Source organism: Manis javanica, chromosome 3, assembly GCF_040802235.1.
Source record: "Manis javanica isolate MJ-LG chromosome 3, MJ_LKY, whole genome shotgun sequence".
Lineage (NCBI taxonomy): Eukaryota > Metazoa > Chordata > Mammalia > Pholidota > Manidae > Manis > Manis javanica.
Window position 1 is genome coordinate 30,016,490 of NC_133158.1, and position 22,381 is coordinate 30,038,870.

The following is a 22,381-nucleotide window of genomic DNA, read 5'->3' on the forward strand; positions in this document are numbered from 1 at the left end:
TGACGCTGGTGCAAGGCTTTGGAGAAGATGGTGTCTTATGTGACCCTTGGGGCTTCCAAGCAGAAGAAACCCAGATCAGGACCCACTTGAGAGCAACAGTGTCTCTCTTAAATCTACCTTGTCTCTCTGCAACTCTACCTCCCCATCCCAAGTCCTCAGTGCAAAGACTGTCTTCCAGTTCATGAAACAGAGGGGCCCTCTCTCTGCAAATATCTGCTAGGGCTGTGCTGTGAAAGAGGAAGCCATTGTTCTTCATGGTCCAGAACAGGCCCCACAGTAAAGAAGTTACAAGGATAAAATTTGGGTCAATGAAAGGAAAACCATCAGAGGCATCAAAGCAGTATAAAAGAACAGTGAATGGTGTTTGCTGAGATACAAGAATTGGGGACTGGTGGTATATGAGCCATAGATACTTACTAGGAGCAGCTATAAATAAGGCATTTCTGCCCCCGCCAATACTACTCCCTCCTTCCCCTGTGGACTCACAGCTTCCAGTACCACTGCTGGGCAGAGAGCATGCAGAGTCCAGGACTGCACCTTAAGGGTGTCCCTGACAGTGCAAGGCATTTCCACGTGGCCTTGAAAACAAACCACTATCTAATGTATTGGCAGTGCTTAAATAGATCTCTTCCGCTCTTTCGGTGAAACAACATACTATAACGAGTTAGCCCTAGCAAGGGAAACAAAATAAAAAATGAACAAGTGGTACTACATCAATCTAAAAAGCCTATGTACAGCAGAGGACACCATCAACAGAACAAAAAGGCAACCTATAGTATGGGGAATATATTCATAAACAATTTATCAGATAAGGGGTTAACATTGAAAATACATAAAGAATTCATAGACTCAACACTAAAAAAAACAAATAATCTGATTAAAAAATGGATGGAGGACTTTAAAAGACAATTCTCTAAAGAAGAAATACAGATAGCCAACAGGGACATGAAAAGATGCTCCACATAGCTAATCATCAGGGAAATGCAAACCAAAACCACAATGAAGTATCACTTCACACCAGTTAGAATGGCCACTATCCAAAAGACAAGGAATAACAAGTTTGGCAAAGATGTGGAGGAAAGGGAACCCTCCTACACTGTTGGTGGGAATGTCAGTTGGTGCAGCCACTGTGGAAAGCAGTATGGAGGGGAGGTTCCTCCAAAAACTAAAAATAGAAATGCCATATGACCCAGTAATTCCACTTCTAGGAATTCACCTGAAGAAAACAAAACCCCTGATTTGAAAAGATATATGCACCCTTATGCTTCTTGCCACATTATTTATAACAGCCAAATTATGGAAACTGCCTAAATGTCCATCAGTAGCTGAATGGATAAAAAAGATGTGGTATATATACACAATGGAATATAATTCAGCCATGAAAAAGAAATAAATCTGCAACAACATGGATGGATCTAGAGGGTATTATGCTCAGTGAAATAGGCCAGGTGGAGAAAGACAAATACCATATGATTTCACTTACTTGTGGAATATAAAAACAAAACAAAAAAAAAAACCAAAATGAACAAAATAGCAGTAAACTCATAGACACTGAGAGGTGACTGGTGGTTACCATGGGGGAGGGGTTAGGGTGGGTGAGTGGGGGATGGTGAGGGGCATAAAGAGACACAAAAACTCTCAATCATAATATAAGTTGGTCACAGGCATGGTAGCATAGCATGGAGTATAGAGCCAATGATTCTGTAACATCTTCCTATGTTGACAGATAGTAACCGTACTAGTAGGGGTGAGGATTTAATAATATGGGTAACTGTTGAACCACTGGGTTGTATACTTGAAACCAATATAAGATTGTATAACAATGATACTTCAATAAAAGTAATAGAAATTATAAAAATATTTTTATAAAAAAAAGAATTAGCCTTAGGAGGAAAATTTCAATTGCTGTTTGAGTTTTTAGTCCACACTGTCTTGACACCTATAGCAATTTTACTGAGATTCAGTATAGATTTTATCTTAGTTGTAGTGCTCTGAAGAGGACTGCTTCTCTTTGAGGTAACTGTCCTACCCCTTCCCCTGACCTAACTCCTAGAAAGTGATACATATACCACAAGGGTATACCACAAAGCTATATTTTTAAGTCAGAACATCTCAAACATGAGATTATCTACAAGGTTGGAGAAAGTTAATTGGTAGTTTTATATAATAAAAATGAAGTTCAATGAAATTTTCACTTAAAAAAAAGATACCACCACTACCAGGGGTCACTAACTCCATTACTTACAGGGACCCAGGGTGACTTAGTAAAGCAGGCAAGGTTAGTAAGATGAGGACAGTGGCCAAGTGAGCTCAAGTCCTGTCACAGGAGGCAATGGGTGTTCAACTACAGCCAGTGCTGCCACACGGGAACTCGGGCCCAGCACTGCCAGACTTCCTGATTTTTTTAAAAGGTGCTGGAAATCCAGATTTTATGTGAAATCTTCTCATTTTTACATGTTGGCATTTAATTCACATTTTTCAAAGACACAGTACAGGCCAAATCAAACACATCTGAGGGCTGGATTTGGCCTGTGTGCTGTCAGTTTGCAAGCTCTGCATAAAAGTTCAGCTTAAACAAATTACCAGTAATGTGCAAAACAGACCCTTTCCCCCCAACCCCCTCCATCTCTAAGAAATGAGACAAGGAGTTAAGGATGAGGTTGGAGGTGAGACAAGGTTCAAAGATGAGGTAGGACCAGTGACAAGTACAGTGAGGTAGTCGCCCAAGTTACTAGGTAAGAACTGGAAATTTGCATTTCCATTTCGACAGTCCAATCAAAATGGCTGCATCCAATCAGTCTCATCAACATGTCCTGCTTTCCTCTCTCATAAAGCAATATTTTTACTTTTGTGATGGGAATTACCTTTTTCCACTGGGCTGCAGAAAGCAGAATCACAGGGTTGGCACAGACCTTATATGTTACCTAAAACAAATCTCCCTCTGATACCTAAACCCCCACTCTGACGATCTCTTCCAGGGCATATCACTCAGCCTCCAACACCTCCTACGCCAGGGAGATCGAGGCTTCCTGAGACTGCCTGCCTGTTCCTTCAAGCTCGAGCCATTAGAAAAGTCGTCCCAACACTACTTCTGCAAACCCAGCCCAAAATCAGATTAGGTTTTTTGGCAGCTGCCTCCCTGTGACTCACACCAAACGTATTGTCAACGAGAACGTTAAGTCTTCTCACAAGTGCTGCTGCTGAGCACATCCCTCCCCAGTCTGTACTTGGCCAGCTGGGTTTTAGACAGAAGGGCAACTCTTTACGTTTTTTTCCTTTATTAAATTTCAGCCCACCCACATGTTGCAATGAGGTAGCCAACCCTTCACAGGTACAAACCTTTGTTAGTATCCCAGATTCTTTAAGGAAAACCTTGACCCTGCCTCTGCCCTACAAACTGTTGAAGCTGATGGCTCTGCATTTAATAACATAGATGGCACTGAGGCGCTTGCCAGTAAATTCCACCTGCTGTCTACCTCCTCGAGAGCCTGACTGCTGGAAATAATATTTATGGACAATTGAATGAATTCTCCATAATGGGGAATGAGGGGAATGGAGGCTGATCCATTTCTCCAGATCAAAAAACTCACATGCCCCCAGGAGCCAAGCAGGCAACAAGCATGATGAAGTGGGCCAGGTGGACCCTGAAGCAAAGCAGAGGCCATGCCCCACTGGAAGGGGGCAGCCAATTTTTGCTTCTGAGGATGAAGGCCCAGTATTTCTAGACCTTCCCATGTCACAAGAAAAGCCAGAAATCTGGATTTTTATGTGAACTCTTCTAATTTTTTTAAAAAACTTTCTTGGTTTTTAAATGTTGGAAACTAATTCACTTTTGTAAATGTTCCGAAGGCCAAACAAAACACACCAGTGGATTTAAGTTTGCCTACAAGCTGCCGGTTTTGCTGTAGATGTTCTAAATTTCACTGTGGGGTTGAATCAAGCCTTCTAAATCTGGGTAGGAATAATAATCGGAGAGCATTTATTGAGTGCTGCCTATGTTCCAGACACTAGGCTATGTATCAAGTGCGGATTATCTCATTTAATCCTCACAAGAATCCATGAGGTACCCATTATAAGGAGACAGAAACTGAGGCATAGGGAGGTGAGATGACTTGCCCAAGGTGAAGCAATTACTAAGTGATGAGGCTAGAATTCAGGACTGAGTCTGTCTGACTTCAGAGTCCAATGTAGAATTCTTAGACCACACTGTGAGCAGAACTGCTTTAAGTGAACTGTGTTTTGCTGTGAATACTATCAACTTACATTGAGGGATTTTTAACTACTAAAAATGTGTTGTGGTGATTACTGCGGGGTGACTAAGAACACCATCCACCACATCAACAGGTCTTTAATGGCCTCCAGCAGCTAACGGGTCCTTTGCCCTCCCAGCTCCCCTCCAGGAGGGTCCGAGCAACACAGCCTTCTCTCCATGGGAGAGAATGTCTTACCTTTGACTCCAACTTCAAATTCATCCTTGAGACGTGAAGGATTTACTTAAAATCGTAACAGGAAATTTCTACTGTAAAATTTGAAAAGATGGTGGCAAGTTGGAAGTATGTTTTTATCACAGACATTGAATCATTTGTTCTGCTATCATTCAGTTCTCATTGTACAATCCTATCTGATGAGCATAATTTGAGACAGAAGATAGAATATAGTTTCTTGGCCTTACCCAGAAGTGGCAAACCTAAATGCCTATAGAAATCAGGAAACTTAGGTAAGTGACTGAATGCAACAGTGGGTGCGAGATAAGGGCATGTGGGGAGCTAGGAACTCTCAGCCCAGACAGCAGGAGGGACTCAAGGGTGAATGCCTCATCCAAAATGGCAACTGCTACACAGCTCCGGCTGATTTGCTACCAGGTGAGAATGGGGGTCCAACACAGTCAGTTCATCCAGTTTGTTTTCAAAGAGCCAAAAATACAGATTTTTATATGAAGTTACCCAATTCTGTTGTGCATCTCAACAAAATGCTTCACTGGCCTGAAGACTTCCTCTTTCTTGGTGACTGGTGTTGGTCTGATAAAAAATAAGTTGAATTTTTCAATCTACTCTTGAGCTGCTTTAAGTATCTGGAAAAGGAAAGGGACGTCAGATACATCCTTAAATCCTTGGGGGCTAAACTAGCTCAGCAGGCACCCTATGGAACAGTGCGGAGGCTGCAGTCATGACAGGACTGATTCCCCACACAGCAGGCACACTGTGGAACAGTGCTGAGGATGCAGTCATGACAGAACTGATTCCCCATTGATTTCTTCCACAAAGGAAGATAGCCACACCCTCAGGTGATCACAGTTGAAGAAAGGTCAACCAGGATGGGGAGGGAAGGGGGATGTTGACCTTTAGCAAGCTAAAGCCCAGTTCTATTCACTCCTCCCAAGTCAGGGTCACTATTAAAGGCATGCAAATCCACCCACCTGAAGGAAAAGTGATAGTGTGGACTGGCCAGGCTTTAGGATGACCTTCTTGAACCAAAATTCCCAGAAGCTGTACTTCAAAGAAGGTAAAAAGTCAAGTCCAGACTTCTGACTCTCTTCTGCCTTGTGCCTGGTTAGGCTTGGTAGTATCTCAGACATAAGTTAGGGCAATCGTCTAGGATGGTCCCTACAGGGAGGGGGTCAGAGATCTGAGCTCCAGACCAATGTTGGCTACCCCAGAGCAACAGAGCCAAGATTTAAATATGACCTTGTGCGAGGCCTGGTTGCCCAACCCTGCTAGGCCAAAAGAATTCTCCATGTGAAGATGTCTGAATGGTCTTCCTGGTGAGTGGCAGCTTCAGGATAGGTATTCATTGCCCAGTCAGTGGCTTCTATCTTCTATTTTCCTCTGTAACCTCTTGAGAAAGGGCCAACAGAAACATGGACAAGGAACAGGATGGGGCCAGGGTCTGAGGTCTGGCATCCTAACCAAATCCCAATTTGTTCTCACCCCTATTCACATTGCTATCTATTCACATGAGAAATTCCTCTCAGGGCTCAGTAACCAAAAATATTTAACTTCTCTTGGAGAATTGGTAGGCTTCTCTTGAAGATATTATTAAGCTTCACATTTTAGTATCAGTATCTCATCCCATGTTGTTAAGGTCTTTCTGCTTCCTGAGTCTGTTTGCTACAGGATATGCTGTTTCTCTTAAGGATAACCACTGTTTATGGAGCTATCTACTATGTGTCTGTTCTGGCCTGAATGCTTTACAGGAATGATCGAGGTAGGTATTATTGTTCCTATTTTACAGAGATACAGAGAGCTGATCTGCAGAGAGATTAAACGATTTGTATACAATAAATAGCAGAAATGGAATCTAAGCCAAAATTTACTGGACTCCAGAGCCTGCAGTATGACTCTAATAATTGTGTCCTTACTATGTGCCAGGCACTTTGCAGAGGGCTTTGCATGCATTATCTCATTTAAACCCCTAGATAACTCTTTAATGTGGGATTATAATCTGTACTTTACAGATGAGGAAACTGAGGCTCACGGAGATGAAAAGCCTTGCCCAAAGTCACACAGCTAGAAAGTAACAGAGCTAGGCTGCAAACCTCAGGCAGTTTGACACCAACAACTATGTGCCTGATTACTAAGTCTGCCTCCCTTGGTTTCCTGTCATTCTCAGACTGGACGGGTATGCTCCCTTCCTCATCTAAATAGGGCAGAACCTTTTGGCAGGTCACTTAGAGACTTCGCCTAGGCCAACAATGGTCCAGACAACAATCAGCACTTGTTTGGACACTTATGAACCCATCTACTGGTGCTCTCCGGCTGACCTGTGCCTAGAGAAGTAGTGAGGAGAGGGGAGAAGAAAGTGCAGATTCATGATGGTACAGGAAAAGGGTCTGGAGGACTAAAGCTGAGACTGGGCACCTCATTCCTAACTGCAACCCTGATTCAGGACTCTGTTTTCAGACTTGGCTCCAGTCCTCCCCCACCACCCATTCAGATGATAATTACTTGGGTCTTAGAGGTACCGGAGGCCCCAAGTCGAGCCTCAGATAATCCTTCCAGTTGTGTCAAGCAACTGGAAGTTTTCCCACTTCCAGGGGAAATAAGGGACTTTGTGGTTTACTGGCCAAGGTCTGGGGTAGAAGCCAAAAAGGGCCTTTGTATGAGGGACCCAGAGCAGGCTTACTGCAGGACTCTGACAAACAATGAAGGAAACTGGTAATCCGGGGGGCATTCCTGTTTCTTGGGAGACTTTTCTCCAGGAGTATCAGGATTTGCCTTTTCACAATTTCTTTTTATTCATCTTGCCCTCCTTGGAACCAGCCATACTGCATTCGACGGTAATGAGGATGGAGAGGTGTGGCTCTGTCTCTTTAGAAAACTGGGCAATTAAATTTTCCTTAATTAAGTCCTTTACTTTCTCCTGGCAATATCATTTCTGTTGGGGACCTGGTGAATATTTTTTAAATTCCTTTAAATATAGACGTGGGAGACAGTGTTTTCTGGAAGAGCATCTTAGTACTTTCATAAGCCTAAACCTAACTGTGCATGTATTTTTTATCCTTGATAGCTATTCCAGAATCTGCTTTGAATGCCTCCTGTGTGACAGGCTCTAGGCACAAGAATTCAGGAATGAATAAAACAAGGCCCCTGCACTCAATGAGCTCACAGGGAGACAGACACATAAACAACCCCACAGTAAAGCAACATGTCCAGGGGAGGAGCTAGGCACAAATAGAAATAATTAACATTTCTGCAACACTCTAGAGTTTATTTTCTCACATACCACTTCCTCATTTGGTCCTCACAGCAACTAGCCTTTAAGGTAGAAAATGCCCTCATTTTACAACTGAGGAAGCAAGGATGCAGAATGGAGATGTGCTCTACTCAAAAGAGACATCATAGATGGAAAACCATGTCTTATAACTATAAATCGCAGATTCTGGACACAGCACCATAATGGCTCCTGATTTAAACCCAGTAAATTAAATGGTTGGGCTTGACTATTCCACCCCTATAACCACCTCCTAGAATATTGAAAGAGAGGGTGAAAACACCTCCCACACTACATGGCTACATGGGGGAATAATCCAGTAAAGTAATACATTTCATTTCAGCAATCTTCTTACAATATATAATGAAGACCACAAGAAGTTAGGCATTACTTAAATATCTCTTGCAGTTGTCTGCCTGTCTGTCTTTATAGTTCAGCTGATGCTCTAGCATCTTTCAAAGCAAGAAACTCCATCTAATAAATTCCTTACTTATTGTCAACTTTGTGAGTTTTTTAAATTGAAAAGTAATCATACTCATTATTTTAGAAGTCAATCAAAACTGAAGAAAAATAAAGGAAAAGGGAAAAAAGTCTCCTTTCTACTGTTCCTTGTCATTAACATCCTGCCCCCACGCCCTGACCTCCATCCCATGCCTAGTCCCCAAGAGTATAAACACCATTATCAATCGAGAACTATCAGATTCTTTTTAAACAGACCCCAATACATGACGACATACATATTTTTATTAAAAAATTTAAAAATGATTGTAATAAATACACACACACACACGGGGGATTCAGGACTTTTTTCTCATTCATCAGTAGTCTACATGATTACTAAGTGTTCTTTTGCCTCCAAAAGAAGATACACAGAGACAGTCAAGTTGGTGAGTTTACTGCAGTCCAGGCCCAAATATTTCAAGTTCATGAAACCTGGGGCATTTGTAAAATGAAGGTCCCCAGTACCCCCCTCCCACCCCCCAAGATCCTGATTCAATAGGTCTGAGGTTTGACCCCCAAAATCTGAATTTGTGACAAATTCTTCCCCTGTGATTCTGACGCAGGTGGCCCAGATGCCACACTGGGAAATACACTGCAATAAGCAAAGATAGCATCGCAACTGTCCAGGACTTACTGGACCCTTCCTTTCCCAGCTACCCATGCTGATAGCTCCACCTCCACTAATGGGTTTTTAGTACTGTCCCGTTTTCCTCTCCTTTCCAAACAGGTGTACTTATTAAGGGTTTTACCTGTAGGCTCAGGTTCACTGTCCAGGACTCTGGGTGCTAGTAACCCTTTTATTGGTTTAACTAACATTTTCATTATTCAACAAATGCTCCTGTGTGCCAAGCAGTGTGCTGGTAATTTTGATGTGTGTTATTTCAACAATGTACATACACATGAGTGAAGTGTTATTATCCCCATTTTTCAAATAAAAAAACTGGTGGGTATTATTCCTACTTTTGTCATTTGTCTTGGATAAGAAAGACTTATCCAAGGTCATGCAGCTGATAAGCCATAAGTAAGCCAGGACTCAAACCCAGGTTTGCTCGATTCCATCCAGAGCATGATATCCCCACCTCAGAGCTGCCTCCTTCCATAGTCCATATTCTTGCTTCACTGACTTTCTGTGACTTTGGCATAACTTGTCTAACTAGGATGGATTTCAGTCCTCTTCAGTTGATCCCTGGCTTTAACTTAATCTTAAAAGCATTTATCCCACAATTGTATTTACCATCTTGAGTGTAACCATTATAAAATTCCTCTTCTGTAACCATTTTTATCTTTTACACCAGGAGTTGTGTGTTTCTCCTAGAAGTACTAATCTTCCTGACCCCTTAAATATTTTGATGGCTTCTAACCCTTCTCTTAATGGAAAGACAGTTCTGTCTAGATCCTAAATAGCTCAGGAAATAATGGTAGTGAGATAAGCTTGGCCAATATGATTCAGCTTTACAGAACAATATCACAAATCACCTACAGTAATTTCAACTATTTATATCCATTTGCTACAGGTTCCCCCAAAAACTCTGTACCACCCTTTCATAACACTCAATGTCTTTGTAATTACAAGTTAAAATGTGTCTTCTTCACAGAATTATGAAGTCTATAAGGGCAGGGAACATAATAGGAACTCAATAAATATTTGTTAAACTAAATCAAAGTGAACTGGCCCACCTCATTGTCAACATTTCTTTCCCACTATTCCCAACAGCATAACAATTCTGTGTTTCTGGCAGAGAGCAGTAGGGCCTCCACCATTTTTGGCCCAGAATTTCAATGGTGATACTATGCCAAGTATGAGATCCAGCAAGACAGAGATACTCAGGGTGGGGCCTGAAGCAGGAAGAACAGGCCAAGACTAAGCCGTAGATTAGCTGAGGGTCAAGGGAAAAATAAGCCCAAAAGACCACAGCCAGGCAAAAGGTCAGGGGTCCAAAATGGCCAGGATAAGAGGTCAGAGAGTAATCAGTTACCAGGGGAACAGCTGTTCTGCCTCAGTTTCCCCAAAATGATATATCTTTGGGAGATCCAAAACATACTTTCTGGAGAGGCCACTGATCAAAATAAAGAGACCAACGCTGACGGACAGTGACTCTAATGGGGTTTGAGGGGGGGATTTGGTGAAGGGGGGAGCCTAGTAAACATAATTAATGTTCCTCATGTAATTGTAGATTAATGATACCAAAATAAAAAATAATTAAAAATTAAAAAATTAAAAAAATAAAGACACTATAAAGTTCTGCTTGGAATATATTTTTCGATATTTTGAAAGCTTTTAAAATAATGACCATGTATTATACCCATAATCAGGAAAAAAAGTTATAAAAAAAAATCTCACCTACAATCTCTAAGGTCACAGACTCATAGGATTCAATTATTAGAAAGGAACTTCAAGCTCCTTTCATTTCTAGTCTCATTTCCCACCCCAATCCAGTCCACCTACTCTGGATTTCAGCTATATCAAACTTCTCACCATTTCCAGTACCCAGGCCCTTTCATGACCCCCGTGCCTTTGTACATCTGGTCTCTCTTCATGAAATGCCTCTCACCACCTGCAGAGCTTCTACCATCCTTCAAAACCTACTCAAAAGTCCTTTCTTCTGTAAGAACTTCTCCAGGTCTCTCTGGCAAAGCTGTCAGTTAAATTCCAAGTTTCCACAATGTGTGGTTCCAGCACTGTCCTAATATTTACCATACTGTACTATAATCTATTTTTGTAACTATTTTCCAAGAAAATGATGAGTCCATGAAAGACAGGAACAGGGACAAAATGGACAGTATTTTGCCCATTTTTGAGTCCCCACATAAGACACATACTAAGAACTCAATTAACAGAAAATACTGGACTCCCTGCAGTATCCCTGTAAGTGATTACCTGGTCTCTCTACGTCACTGCCCTCTGCACCTTTGGCTGGATGGCTCTGCATTGGTACAATCATCCCTTTTTGGATTCTTCAATTTCCTGAAGTATCTTTCAGTCAGGGTTTGGGAAAAGCCTGAATCTGCTTCATTATGTGCCTCTACACTGCAATTCCCAGTACAATCCCAGTATAATTCCCTGAGGCAAAATACCTATGTGTGCTTATGTGCAAAGTCCTACATTCACTCTTTCATTCAACACACATTATTTATGATCACCTATTATATACCAAATGTTGCTCTAGGTGCTAACAAAACACAAATAAACAAGAGAAACAGAAGTCTTCTCTTATTGACTTTTAATTCTGGTAAAGAGAATAAATAAACAAAGAAGGGAAAATATCATACAGCCTTAAGTACTGAGAATTCAAATCAGCTGATCCAATAGTTATTCCATGGCTACTGAAAACTGGGTGGTCGTGACATGTAAACCAAGAGGTGACTACCAAGAAGGAGCCAGCCATGTGCCAAGAGGACTCCAGAACAAACGAAAAGCTAAGTACAAAGGCCCAAAGCAGGTACAAGCTTAGAGAATTCAAGGAACCAGAGGAGAGACGAGGTGGTGGAAGCTAGCAGAGCACAGCACTGTAAGTCCAGCTCTGGGTTTGGGTCCTATTCGTGTGCCGTGAGATGTTTCTGGAAGGTTTGGAAGCAGGAATGACATGACTGATTTAAACTGTGTGAGGATGGCTGCTGGCTGCTAGGGCCATGAGGGTAAGAAGAAACACAGTGGCTTTCAACTGGTGCCTGTTTTCCCCCCAGGGGGCATTTGACAATATCTAGGGATATTTTTGGTTGTCACAACTTAGTGAGGCTAGGGGGGTGCTACTGACATCTAGAGGGTAGAGGCCAGGGATGCTGCTCAATACCCTGCATTGTGCAAGACAGACCCCCCACCCACACAAAATGATCCACCCAAATGTCAGAACTGTGTAGGTTGAAAAACCCTGAGTTAGGAGAATGGTGCCACGATCCTAGCAAGAGGTAGTGGTGATCCGGGCCATTAGGGAGAAGCAAGGAAATTCACTGCATTAACATTTTGAGACAGTGAAGGTTTTTCTTCCATACTTCTTAGACCTATTGGACCTGACTGAAGCAGAGAGGGCATTCTATGCTCACTGCCTGAGGGACTATACAGAGAGAGTCAATTCTTGGCTTTTGACTTCCAAAAGCCTAGCCCTCCGGGAGAATAAAGAATGTGGGTTACAGACAATAGCTTTGAAAGAATGTCTGAAGACAAAGAGCCAGAATACTTCTCTATTACCCACTTCCCCCTTTCTGCCCCAACACAGGAATAAAGATTTCCAGGAGTCAGTAAAGTAAGGTGTATGTAGATTATTATGGAACTATAAGAAAATAACCTGCACAGGGGAAGAAATGGATGAGGGAACCCCCATATAGCTTTGCAGGATCTAAGGACAGAGAGGAGCTGGGCCACTTTCCCAGACAGAGCCCCAAAGAGACACTGGAGGGGAAGAAGGAGCTGGGTGCGGCAAGACAGGCCTGAGACAAGCGGTTCAGAGTCCCTCAGGACCAGCAGAGCACGGTATGTGAGCCCCTTGATGACCCCAGGTGCCTGCAAATTGCACGGAAGGAGCTAAAGAGGGGACACTTGAAGGAACTTTGAGGTTTGGAGCAAAGAAGGGTCCCTGGTGTAGAGACCACTGAAGACCCAATAGGAAGAAGAATTATCTCAGTTGTTGCCAGATTAGGTTGATGATAAACCACAACAGACATCCCTTGGCGCTGCCTCCATTCCCTTGGGTCTTGGGACATAACACTAGAGGAAGCAAGAAAGAAACCCCAAATTAACACAGATTTATTTCTGCCACCTCCAGCAGAAGAGAGATGTGAAATGGAAGTCGAGTTACAGAAAAATGAAGAAAAATCTTTTTCTTGTGCACCTGGATTTGTGGTCGAGGTTTTGTTCACTCTGATGTGCAGTGCACTGTGGGCTTCTGTATGTTCATCGGCACTGTTATCTCCTGGCATCAACTGCAGAATCCAGGGGTAAGGCCAACGTCCATTCAAGGCACCTTGAACACAGCCAAGTGCACCCCCTCACTGTCACACACGGATGGCACACGTGCACACACCACGCATATTGATCAGGGGCGAGCTGTCACCAAATTACCATGTAAATCAATGCTTGAGCACTCTGTAATTGGAAATGTCAAAACCCGCATTTTCTAAGTGACCTCAAAACACCACATTGACATCACTGGCTGAGCTGGATACGCAACTGTTTTTACCTCTTGCCTTCTTCAAACTTCCCTCTGAGCAAAGTATAAAAATTAGGGAACTGGACAAAAGACAGAAAGATAAAGAATCTGTATAGTCCACAAGTTGTGTAGCCTGACATTTTCCAAACTGTAACCTCAGAAAGTCTTGTGAGATGTTCCATGGAAAGGGTCTACAAGATCAAATAAGTTTGAGGAAAGACTGTGGCCTCTTTCACACTTAACACGTTCAAGGTTACCAGAAGTCCTAGGGGAACCAGACCTATTTAACTGAGTTTATGCTAGAACCTCCAAAATGTACTTGACCACAGAACTGTTTTTCCCACCCAATGCCTCTTTATATCCAATTTTGTGGAATACACCCACTGGGAACACTATTCCAAACATAAATTAGCCTAATGATTAGACATATTAAGAGAATAGAGCCAAAATCCCACTCCTGGCCAGCCAAGATATTTTATAAACACCAACAAGCCATCAGGAATGAATCATTTGCAAATGAAATTGACACCAGGACACGGCTTGTTAGGTCCTATAGTAGGCCAGCAGTTCTGAAGCAGCATCTTTAAGAAGTCAGCCCTGCCCCCTTCCTGGCAACTACAAGGAAGGGCTCCAGTTTCTGAACCAGCCTAACCTCACCTCCTCCTGACCTCTCCAATCCTTACCCTGTTAAATCCTTGCCTCATCCTGGTTTCCAATGTACTGCTAAGCTCTGTCTCCCTGGCAACCACCACCACCTGGGCTTACCCCCCTCCCACCAGGGCAATTCCACTCCATACATTTATTGATTACTAACTAGATGCCATGCACAAGGCTACAGCAATGAACCAAGTCAACAGAGCTTTTGTCCTCATGGAAGTATGGCCTAGAAGTGTCTGCAAGCCAGAACCTTCTCTGAGCATTAGTTTCCAAGTCTGGAAAAAAAAGCAAGTGTGAGTGTTGGACAAGAAGACACCTAAGATTTCTGATTCTATATTTCCAGGTTGGTGGAAGCAGATGTGGCAGCCTCTTGTCAAGTGTACAAGGGTGCTTTCAGTGAGTACTTTCCCAAAGAGGATGGGAGTACTTTCCCCTGGGATGGGAGTGGAGGGGTCTGGCACAGCTAAGTGCCACCAAGTTGGGACTAGCAGAGGTCGGATTAGAAGTGTGGAACTGTTGGAAAGAAGAGGAAATCAAAGATTAGGACCCATCTGAGACTGGCCCCCTAAGGAAGGAACCTCTGGGTTTCAGAGCCACATAGCCTTGCAGGAATCTTGACTCCCCACACAAAAGAAAGGCCAGTCAGAAACAGAGAGTCAAAAGGACTCCGGTTTAAACCCTAGCTCTGCCACTGTTGGTTGTATGATCTATGCGATTGATTTATCTGAACTTTGGCTTTTAATCTATAAAATGGGGATAATAATGACCATCTCTTTGAAGTATTGGGATCACAAAAGACATACTGTATATATGACTGAGATACTATATAAACAAATGAAAATTCATAACCTCCTCCTGCTAAATAAAACTCTATAGCCTGAAGCATGGTTTGTAACAGTCACTGAATTAATTAATAACAGCATTTTCTGCATAGGAAAAGTCATTCCCAGCACATAAACTCTGGTGGGGAAAACTCCAGAAGCGGCCAATACACAGACCCCCAGACCCATGGATTTCCCCAGACTGGGAGGTGCCTAGAGTACAGTGCTCGCCAGTCACACTCCACAGTGGCTGTGACAAACATCACCTCATGAACCTCACCTGGGCTTTCAACATATCCGTCTTCACCAAATCCCTGCTAATGAACATCTCCCCTATCAGGGACAAACAAGGAAATTCAGCAAACCATTACAAATATTTCTTTTACCAATAAAACCCCTGCTTTCAATGGAACTGAAAGTACGGGTGTTGGTATGGGCTAAATGTCTGTGTCCCCCCAAAATTCATCTGTTGAATCCCTACCCCTCCTGTGATGGTATCTGGAAGTGGGTGGAGCCTTTGAGAAGCAATTAGGTTTAGATCTAGAGATCATGAGGGTGGGGCCCTCATGACTGGATCAGCGCCCTTACAGGAAGGTGAAAGGGAGCTCCTCCTCTCTCTGCACAGGAAGGAAAGACCATGTGAGCACAGAGTAAGAAGACAACCATCTACAAGCCAGGAAGTGAGCTCTCACCAGGAACCAAATCTGCCAGCAACTTTATTTTGGACTTCCAATCTCCAGGACTGTAAGAAATAAAGGTATGTTGTTTAAGCCAGTGAATGGTATTTTGTTATAGCAGCCCTAGCAAGGGAAAACAAATGTCAAAGAAAATAACTGCTATATGTTATAAGAGTAAAACTTCTAATTAGCAGCTTATCAGCCACTCCTCCAACCTACTATTTGCCAAGCACATTGGGGGAAACAAAAAAAACCATGAGTATTTTTATCCTCAAGAGTTCATGGGCAAATAGCTAAACACAAATTTGTAATAAAGGATCACCAGGCTCAGAATAAGGGGGGCAGATGTGAAGGAGCCACTAATTCTGCCTAGGACAGTTAGGAAAGCATCAGGAGAGAAGGTATCATCTGAGCAGGCACTGAAGGATGTTCAGGAGTTGGCCAGACCAAAAACAAAATAGAAAGGTAAGGGTTGAGGGAAGGAGACATTTTAAGCATAACAAACGCACAAATGTAGAAAGATTTGGAGATGGGAAAGGGTATTGAGGATTCAAGACATGGGTCTAATGAGATTTATAAGAGCACAAGCCTATTATAGAGAAAACAACTGAAGATGAAACAAGTAAATTGGTTTAGGCCCCATCACTAAGACCTTTTAGAGACTTAAATTTGTAGACCAGAAATTGAAAATTGGTGGGCCATGGGCCAAAACTGCCATACTGACAGGTTTGTTGAAGCAGCATAGTGTTGATTAAAAATTTGAACTGCCATTTAAAATTCAGGAGATTTTCATCATGGCCTTGGATTTGGCAAAGGATTCTTAGATATGATATTGAAAGCAAGAGAAAAGAAAAAAAAATGGATAATCTGAACTTCATAAAAATTTAAAACTTTCATATTTCAAAGGATACCATTGAAAAAGAGAAAAGACAGCCCATAGAATGGGAGAAAATATTTGCAAATCATATATCTGACAAGGGACATGTATACAGAATATGTAAAGAACTCCCACAAATCAATAATAAAAAAGAAAAGCCAATTTTAATTTTTTATTTAAAATTTTAAAATCTAAGATAGAATTCAGGAGATACTATTTTAAAATCCAGATGCCCTTAAAACACTGAAAGAATAGACCACTCCGGGCTCATACTCCAGCACAGCAATGGCAAATAAGCTGAGTAGCAACAGCCTCCTCTAGGTAACCTCCCTAATCAGCCACAGTCCCCAGTATTCCCCATTATCCCCACAACCAGCCTACTTTCCTCAATGAAGCCTGTTGAAGGTAGTGAGGGCTCCTAAGGAGCTCATCCAATCACTATGTGGCACAATCAATTTAAGACTAGACTCATTCTGGCGCTCAGCTGGAAATGTTTTGTTTTGATTTTTTTATTTTCTTCACTGATTTTATCACCATATTCCACAAAAACTCTTAGAAAGCTGAGAATACATCATATATTCTGCATCTCTCACAACACCCAGCACAAGACTATACTCAATGTTTATAGAATGAATAAGTAAATAAATGCTTCTCTGTGATCTTCCTCAATACCTGCTTTTCCTTCCCCCGAATTCTAGATGTTTGCTATTAAGAAGATGGCCTAAAATGAATATGGATGTGTAATAAAAGCAATTAAACACTAAAGTCAATCATTGCATTTCTACTTCAATTTTCTATTAGATTGAAATGGAAATGGGAACTCTGAATAAATGCAGAACAGACCATTATGTCTGACAGCAAGATGTATTAGAGCTCAGGATACTGAGAATGTCTGCAAAGATTACCAAATAATACCAGTGATCTTTGAGGGAATTGTGAAAAATAGGATAGGTGCCAAAAAGCTGGAGATGGGCAAATATTGTCCTGATTGCCAAAAAGGGAAAGAAAGTATAGTTTACCAGTTACAGACTAGAGACTGTGATGTCACTCTCAGGCAAAGTTCTTGAACAGATTTGTAAAGGGACACTGTGAGCACTTCAGACAGAAAGCAATGTCCATTTGGAGCCAGCACAGGGTTACCAAGAATAAGTCATATTAAATTTATTTCATTTTCTTCTCTCCATCAAGGCTCCTAGCCTAGTGGATTGCAGACATATAGCAGATACAGTATATATGGTACAATGAGGGGGTGGGCAGTGAAAAGGGCTAATTCAAACCTTGGGCTATATTAATAAAAGCATTACATACAGCATAAAAGAGGTGATAGTTGTTTTCTTTCTCTGACCACATCTGGAGAATCTCACTTAGAACTTAGCATATCACTCTTGAAGAACATGATAATATGATCATTTGGAAGTACATTTGCCAAAATCTCTTCAAAAGCATAAAACTCTCATTCAGATTTTTGGCATCTGTTGAAAATTGGAAGATCTGGCTGGGCCTACATTCCTAGATGGTAATAACTGGTTGAACCCAAGTAGTGACTGTCATTTTGGGCAGGATATTTGCTCTCCGGCCTTCTTATGTTGCCCTCACCAAGGTGGTGGGGCAGCTGCCACAAATCATCTTGATTGGCCAGTTTCATTCACATATCCCATCTGCCAAGCACCCAATGGCACAGGGTTTTGCAATGCAGGATGCAGTGGATTCACAGGACAATGAAAATGATGAACAGCAGTGAACCACCTTAAATAAGCAAATGAGGATGATCATAGGGGATATGATCAGTCTCCAAATATCCAGTGAGCAGTCATGAGAAGAACCATCTGTCTTATTCTATGAATTCCTGAAGGGAAGATACTATAGAACCAATAGGTGGATGAGAGACATATTTAACCCAACATAAAACCTATTTACAACAACCAGAGCTGTTTACAAAAAGAGTATGTGGGATTGGGAGGTGGTGAGTTCCCCATCTCTGGGAATGTATAAGCATATGGCATACTACTTTGTTGCAGGTATTTAATCAAAGAGATTGGATTTTGTGATAAGGCAAGAGAGGGCATGAGTCTGGAAAAAGATTATTTTAAAACTTCCCCTTTCATTAGGTCAGTAAATTCCTCAAAAGAAATAAAAGAGAATAAGTCAACACAAAACTCAGTATCATTTTGAAAAATCAAAAGTTCCTCTCACAAAATTCAGAGAGGACAACATCTGACTAGGTAGAGTGTCTGCACCAAATCTGCCAAACGATACCCAGGGAGAAAGGTAACTGGCATCAGACATGTTTTCTGGTGATTGGTCAGACATTCTTCAGAGGCGAGCAACAAAGGCAAGGGATGAAAGTAAGAGGGTAAACAATGGAGCTCGATCAAGAGGCAGCCAGTCTCCACCACAAACTGCCATCTGCTACTGACATCAATCCCTCAAAGGGGAGCTTCAGGCAAACAATGTATCAGGCAACCATGGATCTGGAAGAAAGCCTGCTGTCTTCATATTTCAAGCCTTGTGACCTTGAGCAAGTCCTTTAACATTATGTATGAGGCCTCAGTTTCCTCATCTTTAAAACTGAGCCCATACAAACCTTTTCCATACATTGTGCACAGGCCAAGAGTAGTGACATCTGGGAGAGAACTACAGAAACATAGAGCCCTGCACATTCAATAATGATGATGATTTAACACATGGAATTTTTAAAGAGAAGATTCCAGACAGTTTCAGACACAGCAACATTCTCACCAAAATCATCTAGTGTCAACTCTAAATGAGTAAGATTAAATTCCTTTAACCAGAATGTAGGGGCCTTTAGAGTTCAGAAAAGACAAAATCATTTGGACAATTTTCCTGCTGAAATGCATTGCCTTGTACAGGCTAACTAATTGTCCAAATAAAGGTGAAAAGTAAAAAGTAAAAGAATCAGCCAAAGCAATACATGCTTAATTGATCCTCCAGCAAAGTTCACGTGCCTAGTGGAAGCAATCCTTCAAAAATGGGATAAGCACATTTCCTCCCAAGACAATGATCATTAACCCCAAATGGACTAAAACTCAGCACCCTCTTCCCCAGTATGGCATTTTTCATGGGACCCTCAGTGAAAAATAGTAACAATGTGCCAAATTAGTTTTACAAAACATAAACTCCCCTGAAAAGTGTATATGCAAAGATTGAACCTGGGCTTTTGTACTGAGCAGGTGGGTAAAATCAAATCTCTAACCGACTAATGGCTTGTTTCTGAATTTTCAGCAAGTCTGAAACTACACTGACCTAAAATCAAAGAGGAGCCCAGGCATGAGAAGGGTTTTCTGCTCATTTCACCCTGGAATCTGCCCAGAGGTGATGAGCGTGCCAGATTTGACCATAACTAAAAGGCATAAGACGGCTGGCAAAACTGGGCGGTGGCGGGGTGGGGCGCGCGGGGTGGTAAGCCCTCCCCTGATGGCTGCTCCCCTCCCAAAACAAAGTTTTCAGAGCATCTGAAGCATGAATGTTAGCTGTGGATGCCCGGCCTCCCGCAGATTCTGGGGAGGAGACCAGACTCCCGGGCCCATTGAGTCTTCAGCCGCAGAGCACCTAGGAGCAGGTGCGGCGACCTCAGGTCTCCTGAGCCCCAGATAACTGACTTGCTCAAGAGTCTGCCCATAACCCCAAGGGCAGACACCAACATCCACTGAAGACATGTTTGTTCTTTACTGTTTCTGTGAGAGATCACAACACAACCTGTGTCGCAGCACAGAGAACCGTGACCAGAAAGAACACAGATACTAAGAGGCAAGAGACCAGGCAAGCTGAGCCTAGAACTCATGAGGATGGGAGAAGCACGAGTCTGGCCTGAATAAGGATTCTGCTTGCGTTTTTGTCTATGCAATTGTGTCCAGCTTCCTAGTCTGCCTTGCTCATGAGGACTTAGGGAGTGGCCCCAGTGACACCAAAGCTGAAACAAGCAGCCAGAGGTCATCTCACCCTCCTGGCAGGCTTCCCTTGGCACTACGGAAGCTAGGCAGTGCCTACCAGCCGAAACGGCACACTGAGCTGTTGGCTTCAAATGAAGGCTGATGACCCTAAACACTAGTGCATGGGATGGTGACTGGGGGCTACACACCTAGTATACATTTTCTGCACCGAGCTCCCTCTTTATGCCTAAATACCTGCATTCGTTTGGATCAATGTGCCCCATAACAGTTAATCCATGGCCCAGACCAGCCGAGACAGACACTGACAAAGAAGTGCAGCCCAGGCATCCTGCTTCCCGGTGCACATTTATATGAATTCCAGCCCAAGGAAAGGCGCGGAAACAACAAAAAACAAAAAAAAGAAATAAAAAAAAAGTAGACGATAAAAAAAAAAAACATATACATCAGATAAAGGGGCTTTTTAACAGGGGGGTTAGTCGGGTGGAGGTGGTGACTGTCCAAATGGCCTTAGAGTGACATGTCACGGCCAAGAGGATCGAGTACCCGCGACACTCCTCAAGCTGGCGGGCGCAGGATCGTCCTCACACACCTGCAATGCGGTGATTGCTGCCCGTTCTATAATCCATACTCCCCGCACCAGCGCTCTCTGCAGTTGAAACCAGTCTGGACTTGTGTGGCGGCACTGTTCCTCCTCACAATAAGATTACCGATGCATAACAACATTTCGTGATGGCCGGGAGGAGTGGGGTGCGGGGGGTGGGGTGCTAAAAGCAAGAGAAAGAGGAAAGGGGAGGAGAGGCGTGACTCCCCAGCCCGTATCTCACCTTTTATTTGGGCTTCATATTCGGCAATGATCTCTTTGTCTTTCTTGAACTTAGTTTGAGATGACATCTTCCAATGTGGCCAAAGACACTGACAGGCTGTTTAATTTATTTCTTCTCTTCTTCCCCAGTCCTCTCTGAAACCCTGGTAATCACACGGCTCTGGCTGATTTCACAGGTTTAGGGACTAATCTCATTTACTCGGCTGTAGAGCAAGAGGAAAATCTCTCTGGGAGGAAAATGCTCTTTACTTGCTGAAAAATGTCTGTTGTAGCTTGGTCTGGTCAGCGCCTCTTGCAAAAGAACCACCAACCGAGGAGCACAGGACCTTGCCCCAGATTTTCAAGATTTTTCTTCCATAAAAATAATAACCAAGAAAACACACACACACACACACACACACACTCACGCGTGCACTCACTCACTCATCCGGACACACACACACAGCCCTGATGCACACTCACACATACACACACACCCTCATTCACTCACACCCGCTCACCCTTCTCACTCACACACACACACACACACACACAACACACACACACACACACACACACATCCACGAGGGGCGCGGTGCCTCCTTGGTCTTGCAGTCAACCCTCGGCTGGCTTCGAAGGTTCCACTAGGGAGATGATCAAGTTGCCAAAGGGCCGGTCATCTCGCATCCTCCCTCCCTTCGCTGCTTCTGATCTGATATACAGTGAGTATCAAAGCCAGGAGGGCGAGATGGAAGTCCTCCTGCTGCAAGGCTTAAGATCGGGTGAACCAGCGCTGGACTGCTCGCCCTGCGAGGCTGGCTGAGCACTCCCCCACCACCTCGTCACCAAGCTCCACCTCCCGGATTTTATAACAACTGACACATTGTAGCCTACGGGAGAGCAGAACTCACGGCAAGCAAAAAGGGGAAGAGAAACGCTCACAAAAGAGAAGGCAGCAGGAAAAAGAATCCAGTTGGAAAGGCCTGAGAGGCCCCTGCAAACCATTAGCAGTTAGGGACTTTTCTTCTCAAAAGTCCTAAAGGTTCACCTTTTCTTTGCACTGTGCAATTTAATTCAATTCCTCAAAGCTACAGCTATGTGACAGTTTGTTACTCTGCAGGGATTGTCTAGCAGAGGAGAGGGGCTGACCCATGTAGGCAAGCTCATTAATGTTTGTTGAGCAATTGCGGGTGACGGGGATAATGCCAGGCATCTCAGACATGCAGCTTTACAAAGCCCTTGACAGCAGGCATGCTGGAAACACCCAGCTGCTGCAGTGTC

At 43.0% G+C, this 22,381-nt stretch overlaps 1 protein-coding gene across 5 annotated transcripts in view; it reads right to left on the minus strand.

Moving 5' to 3' along the window:
* The window catches only part of SRGAP3 (SLIT-ROBO Rho GTPase activating protein 3), a 256,455-nt gene extending 234,563 nt beyond the window's left edge, over positions 1-21,892 (minus strand). For 3 of the 5 annotated variants that reach the window (XM_073230986.1, XM_073230985.1, XM_073230984.1), the window contains exon 1: positions 21,123-21,892. In XM_073230986.1, the coding sequence (XP_073087087.1) occupies positions 21,123-21,189 (67 nt within the window). In that variant the 5' untranslated portion in view covers positions 21,190-21,892. The remainder of the gene's footprint in view (positions 1-21,122) is intronic. The other 2 variants (XR_012128993.1, XM_073230987.1) reach the window with 2 other exon arrangements.
* Positions 21,893-22,381: the final 489 nt, after the last annotated feature.